The 16,990-nt window shown below is 27.6% G+C and overlaps 1 protein-coding gene across 4 annotated transcripts; it reads left to right on the top strand.

Moving 5' to 3' along the window:
- The first annotated feature begins 444 nt into the window (after window positions 1-444).
- On the top strand, window positions 445-3,295 carry LBD25 (LOB domain-containing protein 25). Of its 4 annotated transcripts, none has more exons than XM_088489101.1 (3): window positions 445-769; window positions 1,032-1,094; window positions 2,374-3,295. In XM_088489101.1, exon 3 carries the CDS (start codon window positions 2,395-2,397, stop codon window positions 2,917-2,919), a length of 525 nt encoding a protein of 174 aa, XP_088345227.1. In that variant the 5' UTR covers window positions 445-769; window positions 1,032-1,094; window positions 2,374-2,394; the 3' UTR covers window positions 2,920-3,295. The 4 variants fall into 4 exon arrangements, with proteins under 4 accessions (XP_088345227.1, XP_088345228.1, XP_016200951.1 ...); XM_088489102.1 differs by having other exon boundaries at window positions 1,032-1,098; XM_016345465.3 differs by having other exon boundaries at window positions 543-668.
- The last annotated feature ends 13,695 nt before the right edge of the window (window positions 3,296-16,990 follow it).

The following is a 16,990-nucleotide window of genomic DNA, read 5'->3' as shown; positions in this document are numbered from 1 at the left end:
CGTTAATTTAAAAAATAAATAATAATTAGTAAGTGAGGAGAATTAATTAGTCATTGGCAAAAAAAAAAATTCAAAATTACTCCACCTTTTTCAATTGTCTCTTTCTTATTTAAGAAGAAGGAAGTAGTTAGAAGAATTTAATTTTAATATTCTATCAATCTACAATAATTTTATATATGTATTTAATTATGTAATATCATATTAATAAAAATAAATTTTTTTATATTAATTATATAAATAATTATAAAAAAATAAATATAATTATATAATTATATAAAATATTTTATACTATCAAGTACGTAAAAATTAAACTCAATTAAAAGATGAGAAGGATTAATTATTAGTACAATTAACCTTACTATTTTGAACAGTGTTTTTATTTATATTATTATATGATTATATTTTATTATAAAGGTAGTGTCATAGTCATTGATAATTTTCACCAACATTATAGCACCCGTTATCTTTCTCATTCCTCTCTCTCTCTCTCTATCTCTTTGGAATTGAAATGCTCTTTGTCCCTAACACTCTCTGCTGTCACTGTATTTGCGGTTTTCTCTCATCTTGTCCTGCAACTAATTAGGGTTTCCCCCATGAACTCTCACATCCATTAATAGTACTCCATTTTTCATTCCAAGATATATCATCGATCTATCACACCCTTCAATGTAATTTTCTTTTTCACTCACACTATAAAGGAATATAGATAGATCTATATAGCCCTCTACATATTCTTTCTTCAAAATACAAAAAACCAATATATTATAAGGTAGGTATATATATTATAGTCTTTTTTTTTCCTTTTAAATTGAAATTATGTATTTAATTTCTCTTTTTTTTTTTTTTTTTACCTTTAACCGTTTTGCTTGATCTATATAGAAATTAATTAATAGTGCTTTGAAATTTGATCTTTGCTTTTATTATTATTATTTTTAAAGCATGTCATAGTAATTTTTTTTCTGGGGGTGAATAGTTGAGTACATAGCATGATTATTATTATTATTATTATTATGCATATGTTGCTCCGACAGAGAATAGTTGAAAATTGAAGGAAGTTCCAACACACGTCCAATTGAAGTGAAAAAAGATTCCTGGTAGGTAAAACTTTCTTGTCTATGATCTTATACCTATACCTATTCAATTCCAATTCATCAACATCATACCCTAGTCCTAGCTAGCTAGGCTTGATCAAGAGATAATTTTTTTTATGTTTTTTATTTTTTTTAGAATTATATGCATATATAATTGTTGCATAATAATGAAGATATATATATAATCATCCAAGTACTATATATACTAGCTAGTAATTAATGATTATTACATGTTTAATTTTTGCTTAATTAATTTCATTTTGCTTTTGTTCAAATTAAAAACTGGTTTTAATTTTCTGGGTAGGTCAGTCTGAGAATCCATGATGAATATATAGTTGCATTTGGATCCCATTAAGACTGCTCAAGCCACACAAAGTAAACCAAAGTTTGAAAAATTAACATACCACAGCTTCTGAGAAAATGATCCACCTATCACTCTTGATTGGCTTCTTCTGATCTCTAAATATGTTTTACTTGGAAAAGATTAAATTCTGATGAATTGTTCATAAATCACATATATATGCACAATTGATTCGGTAGTTGAGATAATAATTAAGTTTGTATTTAATTTCTTGAATTTCAGTGAGATATGTATATCTCGGTGAATTTTATTATGATTATGTTTACGATAATTATTGTGCCTATAAAATTGTATTAAAATTTAAAGTATACTTATTTTTTTTATATTTTGGTAATATTTTTTAGCAATATTTTTTAAAAATTATTGTTAAATAATAAAAAAGTATTACTCTAACTTTACTATCACTTTTTAAAATATCATAATTATCATAGCCACCATAACATAAACATATTAGGAAGACACATATATATTTCATCCGAATTTGGAATTTATGTGAAGATATATGCATGTATGTATGTGATCTTTTTAATCATTGGATATATATACACACAAAAATTTTCAAATTATTAAAATGAAGTTCCAATATATTATGGTAGGGTTAATTTGCACAGGAAAAAAAAAAACTCTAGCTATGTTATTTGAGAGTAAGCTATGTAGGTTATTACATTTGATATCTGATTCATGGTAATAAAAAAAATAGAGATATTAAAATATATTAATTTGTTTGAAAATAAAGCAAATACACAAAAATACATTATTTTCTTTTAATATTTTATTTATGAATAATTGGAGACAATAATGAACACTAAAAATAAAAATATGGACAACTTTATGTCTCATTTCTGTGTTTATCACTTCTTAATTAGCATATGATTTAATTATTTGTAATTGAGTATGATTTTGATGAGTTAATTTGTTAAGGCAATTAAGAAGATCACATATATGGCTTCATCATCTTCTTCTTCAAGCTACTCAAATTCTCCATGTGCGGCATGCAAGTTCTTGAGAAGAAAATGCTTACCGGATTGCATTTTCGCGCCCTATTTCCCGCCGGAAGAGCCACAAAAATTCGCAAACGTTCACAAGATCTTCGGCGCAAGCAATGTAAGCAAGCTTCTAAATGAAGTTCAGCCTCATCAAAGGGAAGACGCGGTGAATTCTCTTGCATATGAGGCTGAAGCAAGGATCAAGGATCCAGTTTATGGTTGTGTTGGTGCAATTTCAGTGCTCCAAAGACAAGTTATTAGGCTTCAAAAGGAGCTTGATGCCACAAATGCTGATTTGATGAGATATTGCAATGAAGTTCCTAACCCTACTTTAGGAAGAAGGAATAATAATAATAATAACAACAATAATAATAATTTGGGTGAAGGAGGTGGTGGTTCTTTTTATTACCCTTCTTCTTCTTCTTCAGCTTGGAACAATGATGATACTTGTGGTGGTGGGGATGGTTACCATAGAGGTTGATTTGATTCATATATATCTATCTAGGTATATATGTATGTGAATCAATAATTATTAGTAGTTATATGATAATTTGAATACTCACGTATAATTGTCTTTATACGAAATTAATAGTTAAAAAATATCTGTTAGATGATAATTTAGTCAAACATATTAAATCGTCTAATAATTTTTAATTAATAACTTCGTATAAAGACAACTGTACGTGAATTTTGACTTTATTATATATGTGCAAGTTGTTGTTGTTGTTTGAATACTTAGGGTTTACTTGCTTTGGTAAAGTAATATTTGGTGAAGGGGTTTCAATGTGTTTGTATATATATAAATGTTTGTATATACATAATGTATGAATAAGAGTTTTATTATTTATTCCACCTAATAATATAGTTTTAATAATTGTTTGTAATGGTTTTTTTTTTTTTTATTTGTAAACTAACTGCTCTAGAAAGTCGAATTTAATATTCTCAAATTATACTTCTTAATTATTATTGCACTAGTTATTATAATTACTTTTAGTTTGTAGTTATTGTGTCATAAAAAAATGCAACTAAACAAACACTACTATTTATTATTTATAATAATAAATTTAATATTTTAATTTAATAAATTTATTTGAACTTCAAAGATAAAAACGGCTATCATACACGCCAATAGAGTGTATACAGATTATAAATTAACATACCACATAAAAGAAAAAATATGACTTATATATATGTCCATGTAAAATATTTGGTTTTTTAAAGAAAAAAGTGATATTCTAAATTTGTCCCTAAAAATAATGTATTGGATAATTTAATATTTAATAAAAAATATTGACAATTGATCCATGATTTAATTAAATTGTCTAAAATTTTACAAGAAAAAAGATTATTTTGTTTAATATTATTCTAATAAAAATCATAATTAATTTGTTATTTTTTGTGAATTAAAGAATTAATTTATATAATACCAAATTTAGTTATATATTATGGATTAATTTAAGAGATAGCTATGAAAACTATATCCAAGTGGCCCCACACATGGCAAGTTCAAGTTCAATGCCGACTGACTAATAACAATATTATATGTAAAAGTCTCCAAGAGGTCTTAGCTAAATAGAATCTTAACTGGTCTTACTTTTAATTTAATTATTATTTTATTTTTATCATTCAACTAACATACATATATTTATACATTATTATACTATTATTGGCACCAAAACCTTTTCAAGCATGCACTCCAAATTCATGCATGTACCGACTTAATTAAATATTCCTATATATAGGTCAAGGTCTCCAAAAATGGTTTTCACTAGATGGCTACACAACATGCTATGCCTCATTATATATGTTTAACTATCTATGCATAAATAAAGGCTACATATATTATAGCCTAATATTAATAATACATATGAATTTGTACTAAATTTTATGTGAATTAAATAATGATATTGAAAGTTGTTTTATTTAATTAAAATTTATAATTGTATGTATGTAATATAAACCTTAAACCCTAAATATTATTATATCTAATAATGAGTATGTAATTATAAATATTACACATTTATTATAATATTAATTAATCAATGCAAAATAAAATAATTTTAAATTAATTTTTTAATCTTTCAAATACTTTTAAAATTTAATTTTCGCATACTAACGATATAAAAAGTTTTTTATTGTCATTCAATTATATATTTTCATATTAATAAAAAGAAACAATGTTATATACTCAATAAAATTTATTATTTTTGGTTAATATTAGGCTAATTTTAAATATTAAAGATTATATTTTAAATCATAAATTTTAAATTTTAAATTATAATAATATAAAAATACAGTGTTGATCTAAATTAAAATGTTGACTAATATTAATAAAAAGTATTAATTTCTAATATTTCTCTAATAAAAGTAATTAATTTTTAAATATAATATTTAAAAATTATTTAAATATATAAATTTAATTGATGATTTGTAAAATTTTTAATACTGTGGTCAAAATTATATCAGCAGAATAGTATATTTTAAACCCTAAAAAATATATATATTACTAAGAACGGCTGTCATTTCTCTAATAGATTTAGAGTATACTATTTTGCTGATGTAATTTTGATGTAATTCAAAATTAAATTTATTTTATATTAATTATAAAGAGGAAGAAAGAAACTTATTATTACCACCTATGTCCTTATAAATTATGGGTCTTACTTTTTCAAGATTTTCATTTAAAATTGCAATATGCTTAATGTGAACCAAACAAATTGAAGCGGTGGGTGTGACCTTAGCACAATTAATAATTCATATGACCTATCCTTTTAGATTTCATGCTGGTCAAAGGCAAGTTGAACTGTTAATTTGTTGACTTTAATTTCACACTCTACAAAGACATAACATACATATGTGTCTTTAACTTATAATAATTATTATTAATTTCTAAGAAAATGATGGTCCAAAAAGGAATATTATTATTACTCGTACGTGATGGTGTTGCCGCGAAACAAGCATTTCACCATGTCTTCTTCTTCTTCTATGGTTCCGTATTACAATATTATCATTATTATGAAATTTGATGCAAAGGGACATGTAATATATTATAGGATTCTTGAAAGGAGGTTGTTATTTAGCTTGTTTCTGTGCTTGCATGTGAACTGAATGTGACTATAATGGTATATATATAATATTTATATATAGAAATATATTTTTCATTGTTTAATTTAACCTATTAAGTTATGAAAAGTGACGTTCGTGGTGCTGCGGATATACCGGGGTCTTTCCCATTAATTTCACCTACTTTATTGTCCTTATGGTAGCGTTTGGTGGAGAGACAGAGACGGAAAGACTGAGATTGAGAGACAGAGACTAAGAGACAGATATTGAAATAAATCTCAGTATTCTGTTTGGTGTAATGTGGGAGACAGAAATTAAAACAAGAATGAAACTCTAATTTAATTTGTACAAAGAGTAAAATTAGAATTAATTAGTTGAAATGAGGATATTTTAGGTATAAAATGTTATTAAAGTTTCAGTCTCCATCTCTAAAAATTTTAGTCCCCTATGTCCCTACTTTTTGGAGGTATTGAAATACTGAAATTTTAGAGACAGAGACAGAAATTTTAGTACCAGCCTCTGAACCAACAAACAGGATACTAAGTCTCAGTCTCTCAGTCTCTGTCTCAGTACCTCAAAACAAACGCTACCTATGAGTTTTGTTAGATAGACAATAAAGATACGAACAACGTGAATAATAGGCTGTATTCCAAATTTACTAAAATAAAAAATATTTTACTACATTTATCCACCACAATTCTAATCTTTTACTTTAATTTTCACCTTTTTCTCCTTTTATCATAGCTACTTCACTCTTTATTCACTATCGCGTCATCACTAACGCACTTCGCCACCGTCACTGTTACCGTCTGAAGAAGTAACGCGCCGCACCGCCGCTGTACCTTCTTCTCCTATGTGTCGCGTCACTCCAGTGTTCCCTGCAACCGATGCTGCCGTTGCATCTTCTTCTTCCTTGCGTCGCGCCCCCTGTTATCGCCGTCGCCATTGCACCTTCTTCTCCCATGTGTTATCCTTGCAAGAGATGCTGTCACTTTGTGCCTTCTTTTAGGGGGTGTAATCGGTTCGGTTTGGTTTGATTTTGGACCGAAAACCAACCGAACCGACCTGTTCGGTTCTACACTGATCTCAACTGTTCGGTTTGTTGTTGTCTGGACAACCGAACCGAACCAATAGCAGTTTGGTTCGGTCAGTTTTTTCGATTTTTTGAAACCTAATATTCAGAATTTAAATTACCATAAAATAAGTTTAAAACCATCAATAAACTAGAATAACAAGAGTATATCGCATCCAAATTCAATACAAATTTAACTTGTCCCAACAATTAAAATAAAACAAAGACAATTAAAAATGTCTAGCAAACAACAACAACAAACAAATTTTAAAACATACTAAAAACCTAAACCTCCACTTTAAACCAAATAAAAACCAAGCACCCACCATGTTTAATCTAAATCTACACCAGACTCATCATCATCTTCCCCAGTTTATTGGGAACCCCCAACTTCAGGCGTCCATTCATTGGGCACCTCATTGCTTGTTGGCTGCATATATATATATATATATATAGAACAATAAAAAATTAGCATTTGGATAAAGTATATTTTTTGTCCTTAAAGTTTGATAAAAGTTTCAAAAATACCCGTAAGTTTTATTTTGTTTTAATTTTGTCCCATAAGTTTTCGATTTGCATCAAATATACATCTGACAGCTAATTTTTCAAAAAATTTAAGACCAATTCAACAACAATTTCATAAGAACAACCCTCCACACAAACAAATCAACATAATTTTCATGCATTATTGTTAGATTGGTCTTAAATTTTTTGAAAATTTAGCCGTCGAGGGTATATTTGATGCAAATCGAAAACTTTTGGGACAAAATTGAAATAAAATAAAACTTAGGGGTATTTTTAAAATTTTTGTCAAACTTTAGGGACAAAAAGTATACTTTACCCTTAGCATTTTAACTCATCAACAGCACCAAAAGTATTGTTTCCAGCAACAAATTTAGCATTCAAAACCACAGCAGCTCATATATATGCAGCCATATATATTAAGAACATATTAATTATATGCAGCCATATATGCAAAACAAAACCACAGCAGCTCATAAGCAATTTAACAGAATTTAAAGCCAATCAACAGAAATCTACTAAGACATAAGCAGCCCATACACAACTAGCTAGTTTATTTGCATCATTTATACTCACTAACTGCCATACATTAACAATTTGGTCGTTTGCAATTTTCACCTAACTGTTGAAGTAGTTATATTTGTTTTTTTAATACTCACTAACTGCAATACATTATTTTGAGATAATTCAACACAAATATACTAAGACATAAGCAGCTCATAGCCTCATACACAGCTCATAAACAAAACCAAAGCAGCTCATAAACAGAACCATAAGTAATTCATTTTTAAAGCCAATCAACATAATTTAAATAACCATACACATTCAGAGACAACTACCCATATATATTCAAAAAGACACTAAAAGGCAAAACCATTTTATTCAAAGTTTCTAACAAAGTAAACCTTTTCTTTCTCAAGCATTTCTATCCAATCAGACAGCACATGCCCTTTTATAGAATATGCAAACTTGAAACTTCTAAAAAACAAGTTCGTTTTCCATAATTATAAATGTCAAAATAAACAAATGTAATAAGAGGGCAAAAGTATTACTTCCCGATGCTAATCCTATAATTATTGCAAAAACATGGTCTTTATTTCATTAATCACAAATCAATCCTTCCAATCAAAACCCTATAAATCACAAAACAGATTCCAAAAAAAAAAACGCATTTTCCAAACTTTTTATAATCAAAAGGAAAAAGAAGTTCAATCCTAAATCCCTAATACTGACTAATATTATTGCATAAATAAGCCCTTTTATCGCAACTCAAGCAATCCAATCAAACCCTATAAATCACAAAAACCTCAACAACCACAGAAACACTCTTTCAACCCAGAATTACATATCTGAACCAAAAACAATTAAAAGAAAAACATATCTAACCTCCGAAGAAGATTTTGTTCGGTTGCTTTTTGCAGAAGAGGGCTCGGTGAGACGGTGACTGGAGTGCTGCTCGAGTTGGACTGCTCGGCCACTGGCGTCTTGCTCGGCAACGGACTGCTGCTCAGCGACGGACTGGATTGGAGTGCTGCTCGGCTTTGGCTTTGTTACGACGGCGACCCTGCGACGGCGATGAAGCGACGGCGACCCTGGAACTGTGGAAGAATGGGAGATAGAAGTGTGGGTGAATGGGTTTAGGGTTCGCGTGAAAGGAGAAGAAGAAAGTTAGGGTTGTGCCGTCCCTGCGACGGCGACCCTGTGACAGCAATGAAGCGGCGGCGACCCTGGAACCGTGGAAGAATGGGAGATAGAAGTGTGGGTGACTGGGTTTAGGTCGCGTGAAAGGAGAAGAAGAAAGCTAGGGTTGTGCCATTGTGGGCTTGTGGCTGCAGTGCTTGGCCCTTTTATACCTAGGTTAAAGGGCAACTTAGTAAAAACACACGCTACTAAACCCTCATTCTTCGGTTTGGTTCGGTTCGGTTCGGTTTCAACATAGGCAACCGAAAATCGAACCGAACCGATCGGTTTAGTTCGAAAAAAACCAAAAAAACTGGTTTTTTCGGTTTTTCTTTCGATTGTTGTAAAATTTGGTTCGGTTCTGCGATAATTTTCGGTCCGGTTCGGTAACTTACACCCCTACCTTCTTCTCCCTTCTGTTGCGCCGCGACCATGCTTTGTGCAAGCAATGCTGCCGTTCGTCATCTTCTCCCCTGTGTCGCGCCGCGCATTTCGGACGAAGAAGCTGGCCCTCTTGATGTGCGTTCGGTCACGTTTGTGCTCCTCGAAAGTAATACCGCCGATCGTCCAGAATCTTCCCTGCGTTGCATCATTTGAGGAATCAACATAACTGCTCGTCTGCCCTGACCTGTAGTGATAATGGATGATTCTTTTTATGTTTTTGGATGTTTCTTTAATGATGGATTGGATATTTCTTTGATTTTAAAGGGATGTTTCTTTCAGGAAGGCGACGCAAAGGGGGCGCAATGGAGGATGACGACGCGAGGGAGGAAGAGGCAACGCGGCGAGGAGGAGGAGGAGGAGGAGGAGGAGGAGGAGGAGGAGGAGGAGGAGGAGGAGGAGGAGGAGGAGGAGGAATAACAAATAGTTCTAAGAGAAATTATAATTTGTGAGGTGAGTGTGAGTAAAAATAGAAGGATAAAGTATACTTTTTGTCCCTAATGTTTGGTAAAAGTTTCAAAAATACCTCTAAGTTTTATTTTGTTTCAATTTTGTCCCAAAAGTTTTCGATTTGCATCAAATATACCCTCGACAGCTAAATTTTCAAAAAAATTTAAGACCAATCTAACAATAATGCATGAAAATTATGCTTGATTTGCTTGTGTTGAGGGTTGTTCTTATGAAATTGTTGTTGAATTTGTCTTAATTTTTTTGAAAAATTAGCCGTCAGGGGTATATTTGATGCAAATCGAAAACTTTTGGGACAAAATTGAAACAAAATAAAACTTAGGAGTATTTTTGAAACTTTTATCAAATTTTAGGGACAAAAAATATACTTTACCCAAAATAGAATTAAGTTAAGTTTTGATTATTTTTATTAAAAGTCAGATTTTTAAAATTAATTAAAACATTCTTTTAAATTTGATTTTTAAAATTAATTAAATATTTTTTTAATCTGTTATTTACGTTGTTTAGTATAAATGTTGTCTTTGTATATTTTCTCAATCAATTCCGTTAGATAATCAACAGGAGTTTAACCAATAACAAATCAACTAGTGTTTTTAAATTACATTCTATTTTTTTTAAATTGCTATTAATTAGTGATTTAAATTTTATTTTTTAAAAAAATATAAAATTAATAATTATTAATTACAGTATTTAAAGTTAGTTGATTAAGAGTTATTAACCTATATTTTTTCTTTCTCAATGTATATTGATTAATTTTAATGGCCTATTCGATATGCAAATAGATTAAAAAAAAAACTTTTGTTGTGATATGTTGTTTGATTTAATAGATGATATCATAGAAGTTTAAAGTTTATCCAACACTTCTTTTTGACATGTAATATTGATTTGATTTTTCAAATCAAACGGATATATAAATCAAATTAGTCTTTAAAAATTACCAATTAAGTCTTTCGTTTTTAGAATTATGATTTCTATTTTTTGTCATATTTCTTTTCACAATTGCTAGTGTATGGTGTGCTGATTATTGATGTGAAAAATTAAACGTTATTATATAGTATTACTATTATATCGACTACTTGATGTGGACACCTTTTAATTGTATTTAATATAGTGCTTGAAATTAATTTATAAGATTTAAATAAATCAAAATGGGTAAACATGCACTAATTAAATAAGGTAAAATGTGGCATTATATAAAAACTTAAAATTCACATTCTACATGCTTTTCAGCCTTAAAACCCTAATTTTTATTTGTCTTCAAATTCGCCTAGCCCCCCAATTATATATATATAAGGAAGTTAACCTAAATGTGCCGTCTCAACTAGCTATTAATTTCTAAAATCAATTTGAGAACTTTAGATTATTCATGATGATATGTCCACCGTATTAAAACTATATCCTGTTATTAAAATATCATAAGATATTCTTCACAGTCCATATTTTCAACCAACATAGACTATATGTTCAGCTTTAACAAAAACTTACATCTGCTATATGTTTGTTTGTTCCACTTTTTGTAGTCTCAAAGAGGGTTTATTTTGGAATAGTATTTATTTTAAATTTTAAATTATTTTATTAAATTTATAATTTTAAAATAAAAATATAAAAATTAATCTCTTAAAAACAATAGAAAAATAGTTGAACAGACACTATAATACCTGTTGAGCCGTTATAGTGTACATAAAAGTGAAACAAATAAATATATGACCAGGAGTGCTATATTGATTGTGATTTTATTTTTGCTTTCGTTGTTTGTATTCTTTTTTATTCTTTTGGCCGTAATTTTGTGTAGTATTGGCTATTTTTTTATGGCAATGTCAAAAGAGATAGTTTAATACTACTGTTGATTCTCCTGTTCTCCTTTTATGTATCGAGTTTCTTTTAAAATATAAAAAAAAAAAAATCCTATGATATTTGTTAATTCTTAGAGTTAAGTTACATTTAGAATGTTAGATCTCTTGTCACCTCTAGCATTTTGAAATAGACTAAGTTTTGAACTAGCAATATATAGTGATATACACAAATAAACCCTAGGCAAATTAAACATGATCTCAATAAATTAGTTAATGAACATACATCAATTCATCAATTTTCATTCTTACTAATTATGAATTTGGCATTGTAACATTTAATTACTACCAAGCATCCCAACTATTTATAAATTATATGTATGCTTCTACAACTTTAATTATGTATGATTTAAACTCTTAAAAAGAATTATTAATGACAAGATACTAAAGTTTTTATAGAAATTTGCAACAAATAACAAATATATATTTAATTAATTTAATGATTGATTTTTCCTTTTGTTTTGAGGTATATTGTCTAAGAGTGAAAAGAAAAAAAAAAAGAAATAATATAGAAAAACTAGAAGAGAAAGAAGAAATAGATGAGGGCCCCCCTTAATTAGGGGAAGGCATAGATAAGAGATAGAATATAACAGAAATGGAAAAAGACACCAAATGTTTTCTCTTTGTCTTGCATTATGCCAAGCACGCGTACTAGTCAAAGGATATTCACATAAAAAGATTTTTCTTATGATCGATAACTCTTTAATTAGTAAAATATTTAGGTATCACTTTAACTATAATTATTTCCATCTTATTTAATATCTAATGTTATCATGGTGTTATCTAATATTACTAATATCTTTAAATTTTATAGGCAAATTTTATCGCATTATCATTAGACGGACTATATTATATAGAATAAAGTGTTAGACGACAAAACATAAAATGTGATCGAAATAAATAGATGAATGATCATACATATATGAACAAAATAAATAACAAAAATATAAAAAAAAAATTGAAATATGGCCTATTATAAGAAAATAATAAAATTTTATTTTGGATATAATTTGGACATGAAAAAAAAGATTAACAGAATATCTGATTACAAAAGTGAATGAGATATAATGTAGACAGAAGATAAATAATAAAAAGCAATCCAAAAAAATTATTAAAAAATATCTACATATAAATAGTTTTACTACAGACATAATAATATAATAGAACATAATAATATTATTTGATTTATATAGTCAACCCTATTTAGTGAATAATTTTATTGTTGTATTAATACCATAATGAATTTTACATAAATATTTTATATTACTTTTGATAAGATTATGAATTTTTAGAGAAATACTAGGTGAAAGTATTTTTTGTAATTAAGTCTCAACTAAGTTTTAAAAAGTTTATACTCTTTTGAAAAAAAATACAAAAAATTATTAAAAAATTATTTTTTATATAAAAATACAAAAAATTTGTGTAATAATAACATGAGAAAAAATGCAACAACAAATAAAAAAAATGAAAAAATGCAGACGCGGCTAAAAATATTTATGAATTAAATCAGAATCTAAAAGTGATATAAATATTGGATCGATCCGATCTAATAATTTTAGCAAAAATTGGATTGGATTTTTTTTTTTTTCAATTCGCGTATATTCTTGGATGCAGTAAAAGAAGAATAAAGAAGATGAAAAATGTACAGAGACGAAAAAAATAAGAAAAAAAATGCTAAAATTTATGTGTATCTTATTTTTTGAGATTTTTAGGATACTTGATTGAAAATTTTATTGAACAATAACTTGCTCACTTAATTAGAATTACTCATGACTTATATATATGAGCTTAAATCTATCCCCAAAACTACTAGTTCATCGGTGAAAGGATACGTTCATCAAGTATTGTTTATTATTGAACAAAAAATACATGGTTATATTGTTCTAAGTGTATAATCTTTTATTGTATTATAAATTCAAAACAATAATGTCCATACAATATAATTTATAATGATCATATTCAAACCAAAACTGGCTGGTGAATTTTTGAAGATCGTTGATTATGGCTTTTGTCTAATCCAAAGTTATTTTCTTAATTTGCATCAATCAAATTCAATCAACCATCTAAAATATAGGATAAAAGTGAAACAGATTTGTCGGTTTCAATTTGTAGGTTTTGCAAAGTTTTATCAACCTCAACTAGTGATTATAATATAAGTTCGTGAATAATCATAATAAGTCTCTCTTTTAATGAAGTTTATATGATTCAATTTTAGACCAAATCTCCTATGCTCTAACCCTTTTCGCATCATTATTAATTATATATAATCATATTGCTAAAAAATTTAGCAGTCCTTTTCCTTAAATTTTGTCTATTTCGGCTATCCTTTTATCTTCATTTTATTTAATATACATTTTGCTTACACACACATTTGATTATATATTTATTATTAAAAAAATATAATAAAAAAAAAACCACTATACAATAACACTCTTAAATATTAAAATAAGCGTAAAGTATTGTTTTTGTCTCCAATGTTTGGGGTAAATCCTATTTGTGTCCCTAACGTTTAAATCGTTTTATTTGTATTTCTAACGTTTGTAAAAGTGATTCAATGTTATCCTGCCGTCAATTACACATCATGAGCGCTTTAGTTTGAGTTTTAAAAATCTCTTCATGAAGTTAGAATACAAATGTCTGGGATAGAATCGATGATCTACTTCGAAAAATAGCTCATCAAATGTTGAAACTAATTCCTACAACATTTACATAATTTACTTTTCTAGGGATATAATTGAATCTAAACACAAATAATGGGTATAATATTAAAATCGAACACATCCAAGTGAGACATAATTGAGAATGAATACATCCAAGTAAGAATAATTGAAAAATATAATCTGATTTGTTAGTATAATCAATAGTAGGATAACATTGAATCACTTTTATAAATGTTAAGGATACAAATAGAACGATTTAAATGTTAGGGACACAAATAGAACTTACCCCAAACGTTGAGGACAAAAACGATACTTTACTCTTAAAATAATTTTGATTTAAGAAAAAACTTGACATTATTCAAATGAACTATTCATAAAATGAAGTATTCTATTTAAAACAAATATTGGGAAAATGATGTGGATTATTTTTTGGTCAAACAAAATGATGTGGATTATATTATTTAGCGGTGGAAAAATGAATGGGCCACCACAAACCGCCCAAGTTCACAAAAGGTCCCCAGACATGGCTCTGAATTTTGATTGATAGATTTAGACATTAAGACATTAGACATATGCCCAAAATTAAAGCCCAATATAGGATAGCTAGGCACATGCCACATGACCCTAAAAGCCTTCAATTCTGCCACATCCATTCATGCAAATCCAAGATTTTTAGCCTTTATGCAAAGATATTAATAAAAAAATATAGTTGGAACATTTGATATATTTCTATTAAATTAACATGTATTTAGAAATTAGAATAAATTACCATTTGTACGCATAAAAGATGAAAACGCTTATATATGTACTTATACTAGATCGAAACTAAACTTGTACCCACGTAAGATGCTCTCCGTGTGACAAAAATACCCTACGTGGCACTCCAACCCTCTAAAGACAGGGTACTTTTGTCACACGAAAGACATCTTGCGTTAGTACAAGTTTAGTTTCGATTTAGTATGGGTACATATGTCAGCGTTTTCATCTTTTATGAGTACAAATGGTCATTTATTCTTAGAAATTATTTTGATTATTTTTATGTGAGTGTTTATTTATCTCTTTTACATATACACTTCCTCCTATTTTAATGCTAATGTGTTACAATTAAATCACACTTTCATATTGTTGTAAAAATTCTCAACTTAAAAAAAAAACATTATGTTTCTCAAAACCAAATATGTCCACATGGGCAATCATAAAGCACTCTTTTGGTATGAATATATCTTATATCAATTGTTAATACATTTGGAGGAGGTTAGTTAATTATCATTGAATTTATAAAATGTTTACTATTTATGAGTTTTATTATTTTAATTTAAAAATAAAAATTAATATTCACTTATTTATTTTATTAATTTTTTTATTTTAGAGGAGTTTGATCTCAAAATATATGATTAATGACTTAATTTAGTTATTTACTAATATAAGTTAAGTTGATCTTTTTAAGATTGTATTTAGTTAGCTGTTTATTTCCATATGAATCATGGACATATAGTAATATATATGTTCATTATTTGTTTAGTAAGATAAAAAAATTTAAAAATATATTGACACGTAATAACACATAAAATATATGTATTCAATATTTTGCCAAAAAATTAAGGTACAAATAACGTTAGACACAAAACATTAATTTTTATTCTAATTTTATCACTTCAAAACTTTTAAAATTTTATTTTCTTCCCTCATCACCTTCATCACTAAGGCTGTGTTTATTTTTAGAGACATGACAGAACATGACACTAAAACAGAGATAATAGGACGGAGACACTAATGTAATGTCTAATATTATGTTTGGATACACATGGACAAGATTAAAATATTATATGAAATGACTAAAATAGCCTTGTGATTCCAAATTTTCTACATCAATACAAATTAATTTAATAAAAAATAAGAGTACATAAAAATACAGACGGAACTTGAAAAAAAGTCAAATTTAAAGAAGCAAAAAATTTTAATCAAAAAATATATTAGTATTTATATTAAAATAAAATTTATAAATATAATTATTTTATTTTAAAATTTATTATTAATATGTAGGAATACATATGGTTAAGATTAACAAAAAAAATAAATTTGAGTTTGATTAATAAAAAATTTTGTTTAAGTTAATAAGCCAAATTAATTTTAAATAAAAAATTAATTTTAAAAAAAATCCATTTTTACATGAAAAAACAATTAGTTTTTGCATATAAAAATCTATTTTTATTTAAAAAAAAAACTATTTTTTTATCTAAAAACTGATTTTTCTTTATAAAAAGTAGATTTTTTTTAAATTATATAAAATCAATTACAATTTATAAATTATTTTTTAGCATTTTAAAAGATCAATTTTACTTTTGCTAATATTTATCTTTCAAAAATTTTAAGATTAATTATTTTTGTTATTATTTTTATTACAAATTAAATAATATAATATAAGGTTAAAATGGTATTGAAGTAAAACGATAAAAAGAAAAGAATTATCTACTCCTAATAAAAAATTCTACAGAAAAGAGAAAGTACCTGGAAAAGAAAGAGATAGAGGAAGAATATAAAGAAAAAAAGTATCTCTGAACAACGCAATAGGAAAAATAAGAAGGGGTAATAGTGGAAAAAAAGGAAAACAAAATTTATAAAATTGTCCGTGTCCACTCTTCTAAATCCCGTGTCCATCATTGTCCTTCGTGAAAGAGTGGACACAAAAGTATAAAAAATTGTCTCGGAGACAATATGTCCACTGTCCATGTCTCTGCTTCCAAACACTTTTTAAACAAGTGTTGTCCATGTCTCCGTGTCCTGCCCTCGAAAACA

The sequence above is a fragment of the Arachis ipaensis genome, chromosome B5, assembly GCF_059453495.1.
Source record: "Arachis ipaensis isolate K30076 ecotype BB chromosome B5, ASM5945349v1, whole genome shotgun sequence".
Taxonomy (NCBI): Eukaryota; Viridiplantae; Streptophyta; class Magnoliopsida; order Fabales; family Fabaceae; genus Arachis; species Arachis ipaensis.
This window is presented reverse-complemented; position numbering and strand designations above follow the sequence as displayed.

What these genes read in the sequence shown, in the direction of transcription:
- LBD25 (XM_088489101.1), top strand. Translation starts at nt 2,395, where the DNA reads ATGGCTTCATCATCTTCTTCTTCAAGCTACTCAAATTCTCCATGTGCG.